We start from the raw sequence: 5,000 nt of genomic DNA, 5'->3' as shown, positions 1-5,000 counted from the left end.
ACACACACACACTGCTGTGACAAAGGATGCTTGGTAACAGGTCAGTGCATTCAGAACACCTCAGGCTCTGATGCTACCTGGCTTAAAGTGTGCGTGTGTGTGTGTGTGTGTGTGTATGTGTGTATGTGTGCGTGTGTGTGTGTGTGTGTGTGCGTGTGTGCGTGTGTGTGTGTGTGTGTGTGTTGGGGGGTCGGGAGTGTTGTTCCTAATTTAACTGATGTGTTGAAGCAGTGGTTCACTTATAAAGGTCATGTTGAAGAATAACAAAGAGAACGGGAGAGGAAGGAGGAGACAAGGAGAAGACATTAAGAGAGGAAGGAGAAGACAAGGAGGAGACAAAAAGAGAGGAAGGAGGAGACAATGAGAGAGGAAGGAGGAGACAACAAGAGAAAGGAGGAGACAAGAGAGGAAGGAGAAACAACACAAATGTCCCAAAAATCAGAATAATAGTTTTCTCATCCTCGTGTGTGTCCTTATGTGTGTCCTCATGTGTCCTCATGTGTGTCCTCTTGTGTCCTCATGTGTGTCCTCTTGTGTCCTCATATGCCCTGATGTGTCCTTGTGTGTATCCTCATGTGTGTCCTTATGTGTGTACTCATGTGTGTCCTCATATGCCCTGATGTGTCCTTGTGTGTCCTCTTGTGTGTCCTCATGTGTTTCCTTATGTGTGTCCTCATGTGTCCTCATGTGTGTCCTCTTGTGTCTTCATATGCCCTGATGTATCCTTGTGTGTCCTTGTGTGTCCTCGTGTGTGTCCTCATGTGTGTACTCTTGTGTGTCCTCATATGCCCTGATGTGTCCTTGTGTGTCCTCGTGTGTGTCCTCATGTGTGTCCTCATATGCCCTGATGTGTCCTTGTGTGTGTCCTCATGTGTGTCCTCATATGCCCTGATGTGTCCTTGTGTGTCCTCGTGTGTGTCCTCATGTGTGTCCTCATATGTGTCCTCATATTCCCTGATGTGTCCTTGTGTGTCCTTGTGTGTGTCCTCATGTGTGTCCTCATATGCCCTGATGTGTCCTTGTGTGTCCTTGTGTGTGTCCTCATGTGTGTCCTCATATGCCCTGATGTGTCCTTGTGTGTCCTCGTGTGTGTCCTCATGTGTGTCCTCATATGCCCTGATGTGTCCTTGTGTGTGTCCTCATGTGTGTCCTCATATGTGTCCTCATATGTGTCCTCATCTGTGTCCTCATCTGTGTCCTTGTGTGTCCTCATGAAGACAGTATTGTCTTTTATGTCCATTTAAACACTGATGTTCTGCATCATGCAGCGTCTCAGGACGGATTATTTATTGATGATTTAGCCTTTTACTAAGTGATGTGTGTGTGTGTGTAGTCCAGTGTGTGTAGTGCAGTGTGCGTGTGTGTGTGTAGTGCTGTGTATATGCAGTGTGCGTGTGTGTGTGTGTGTGTGTGTGCGTTTAATGCTGTGTGTGTGCAGTTTGCGTGTGTGTGTGTGTAGTGCTGTGTGTGTGTGTGTGTGTAGTGCAGTGTGTGTGTGCGTGTAGTGCTGTGTGTGTGCAGTGTGTGTGTGTGCGTGTGTGTAGTGCAGTGTGCATGTGTGTGTGTGTGTGTGTAGTGCTGTGTGTGCAGTGTGCGTGTGTGTGTAATGCAGTGCTGTGTGTGTGTGTAGTCCAGTGTGTGTAGTGCATTGTGTGTGTGTGTGTGTGTAGTGCTGTGTGTGTGCAGTGTGTGTGTGTGTGTGTGTAGTGCAGTGTGCGTATGTGTGTGTATAGTGCTGTGTGTGCAGTGTGCGTGTGTGTGTGTGTGTGTAATGCAGTGATGTGTGTGTGTGTAGTCCAGTGTGTGTAGTGCAGTGTGTGTGCAGTGTGTGTGTAGTGCAGTGTGTGTGCAGTGTGTGTGCAGTGTGTGTAGTGCTGTGTGTGTGCAGTGTGTGTGTGTGTGTGTGTGTGTGTGTGTGTGGTCAGCTGGGACTTTGTCTTATCTAATCCAAACAGTTTCTAAAGTTTAACGTGAGCCTCTTTAAATAATTCAACATCTGCAGCGTTCTGTCTCTTCATGGAGCGCCACGACGTATTCATACGAAGTATTCATGTTACGGGGCGGCCGGTTCAAGTCCACGTCCCAACACTAACCCAGAACCCTGGACCAGTTTTCCTCCTGGGCAGCGGATCGCAACTGGAGGAGGTGTTCCAACATGAGAGGCTTAGCCCTTTATTGTGTTTCATGTTTCAGGAAGGACTGCTTCTGCAGCTGCTAGCTTGTAGCATGAAGCTGCTAGCGACTATCTGCTAGCTGAGCTTTCTGGGTCAACTCAGCAGCACATTTGCTTTAATGGAATACATTTCCCTTCAGCACTTGTCCATTTAAAAGGTGGTGAATCCTGCGGATGTAAAACCATACGAGGCGGCTCCGGGGAACCGGGTGTTCAGATGATCAAGATCAGTCTTCACAGACCGACGGGGTTAAGGACATGAATATGAACATGAGGCATTAAAACAGTCTTTAGAATGAAGGCCTTTAAAGAATATATTAAAAACACTTATGAGCTCTTATCCACCAGCTGGTTGTGGGTTTGGACCTCCGGACCTCCTGGAGGATAAAGTGCTGCAGGAGAGCACCAGAACCACAGGGGGCATCAGAACCAACACTATCACTTTAGTCCACAGGGAGCACCAGAACCAACACTACCACTTTAGTCCACAGGGGGCACCAGAACCAACACTACCACTTTAGTCCACAGGGGGCACCAGAACCAACACTACCACTTTAGTCCACAGGGGGCACCAGAACCAACACTACCACTTTAGTCCACAGGGGGCACCAGAACCAACACTACCACTTTAGTCCACAGGGGGCACCAGAACCAACACTACCACTTTAGTCCACAGGGAGCACCAGAACCAACACTACCACTTTAGTCCACAGGGGGCATCAGAACCAACACTACCACTTTAGTCCACAGGGGGCACCAGAACCAACACTACCACTTTAGTCCACAGGGAGCACCAGAACTAACACTACCACTTTAGTCCACAGGGGGCATCAGAACCATCACTACCACTTTAGTCCACAGGGATACCAGAACCAACACTACCACTTTAGTCCTCAGGGGGCACCAGAACCAACACTACCACTTTAGTCCACAGGGGGCACCAGAACCACCACTACCACTTTAGTCCACAGGGGGCGCCAGAACCAACACTACTACTTTAGTCCACAGGGGGCGCCAGAACCAACACTACCACTTTAGTCCACAGGGGGCGCCAGAACCAACACTACCACTTTAGTCCACAGGGGGCGCCAGAACCAACACTACCACTTTAGTCCACAGGGGGCACCAGAACCAACACTACCACTTTAGTCCACAGGGGACACCAGAACCAACACTACCACTTTAGTCCACAGGGGACACCAGAACCAACACTACCACTTTAGTCCACAGGGGGCACCAGAACCAACACTACCACTTTAGTCCACAGGGGGCACCAGAACCAACACTACCACTTTAGTCCACAGGGGAAACCAGCTTCCTTTTTGTAACTTTAAATTTTTTATTGATCCAGACTGTGTGTCTCAGATTAAAGTGCTCCACGTGTCCAACGTCTCTCCTCAGTCTTGAGTCTTGAGTCTTGTGTTGTTGTTGACTTTGAGGACAAAGTGTCCTCCGGTGCAGGAAGTCAAACTCTTGATGTATAATCTACAGCACGGTCCTCATTTCTTACGCTTCATCTCTGGCTGCAGCCTGTCTCACTCTTTGAGAACCCTTACGGTTCATCCGTGTGTGTGTGTGTGTGTGCGTGTGTGTTTGTGTGCGTGTGTGTGTGTCTGTCTGTGCGTGTGTGTGTCTGTGCGTGTGTGTGTACAGACAGGTGTGTGTTCGCTTTGGCAGACGAGATCACAAGTCACCTCTCTCACACAACGACCTTCACTGGCCTGCTGTGGGAGGAGCATCAGTGAGAGGCACACACACACACCACACACACACACACACACACACCACACACACACACACACAGCAGCAGATTTATGAAGTTATGACGAAAAATATCGTATAAAAAAGCTGAAAGGTGAGCTGAACTGCTGAGGACTCTTCTGTGTTTAACTGAGATAAAACATTGAAGACTACATTAAGATATTAATATGCTGCGTCGCGTCCTCGCTGCTTCATAATGACGATAAGATAATCGTTATGAGCTTCTGGTCATTCACTCTTTACGGTTATCATTGTTCATGCGGCCGCTTCCACAAACAGCTTTAATAACATCAGGTTTGATCAAACGTGTTCTGAGTCGCTGGTTATTAAAACGCATGAGATGAGCTACAGTTAGCCCGCTAGCTAGCAAGCTAAGCTAACGGCCATGTGACTAAAGGGCCGCAGGTGGAGGAAGAGACAGCAACGCTTCTCAGAGCCGGACGGAGCAGGGGATGCTTTAGGGGCGGGGCTACAAGGTGATTGACAGGTCTCTAGGTCACTCCTCCTCAGTCCACATGTGGTCAGAGTAGTGGAGAGGAAGAGGTTGTGGGAGGAGCCATCGCTCACCTTGACATGTGGCTTCCTGGTGGAGAACCCTCGGTACCAGCCTGAAGGAGACAGAACCACGAGCGCTCAGTTTCACAGCCAGGAATACACAATGTACACAAAAAACACAAAAAACACAAAATACACAAAATACACAAAAACACATCTTACATCAACAGCTGCAGGAAAAAAAAGAAACATTAAAGTATTCATGGTTTGGGGTTTAAACCACCTTAAAATGTAAAAACAGAACAAAACATTTAAAGTTGGTCGTGTGTCGACGTTTATGAATAAAATCATGAAAACAAAAAATATATAATGTTTATATTCATCATTAGTGTTAATGAAGTTAATAATGAAATAAAATATATAATATTTATATTCATCATTAGTGTTAATGAAGTTAATAATGAGCTCAGAGCGTTAGGAAGTTAAACAGCTCATAATTCACTCTAATATCTATTTTATATTCATGTGAAAACGTCTGGATTCATCACCAACACTACATTTTACTAGATTA

General features: G+C 47.1%; 1 protein-coding gene across 1 annotated transcript in view; it reads right to left on the bottom strand.

Annotated features, from left to right (window-relative positions):
• The window catches only part of dock3 (dedicator of cytokinesis 3), a 94,279-nt gene that overhangs the window by 68,093 nt on the left and 21,186 nt on the right, over nt 1-5,000 (bottom strand). The window contains 1 exon segment of the mRNA XM_034533292.1: nt 4,502-4,542. Within this exon segment, the coding sequence (XP_034389183.1) occupies nt 4,502-4,542 (41 nt within the window).

This window comes from Cyclopterus lumpus, chromosome 5, assembly GCF_009769545.1.
Source record: "Cyclopterus lumpus isolate fCycLum1 chromosome 5, fCycLum1.pri, whole genome shotgun sequence".
Taxonomy (NCBI): domain Eukaryota; kingdom Metazoa; phylum Chordata; class Actinopteri; order Perciformes; family Cyclopteridae; genus Cyclopterus; species Cyclopterus lumpus.
The sequence above is the reverse complement of the archived record's forward strand: the minus strand, read 5'-3'. Positions and strand labels throughout refer to the sequence as shown.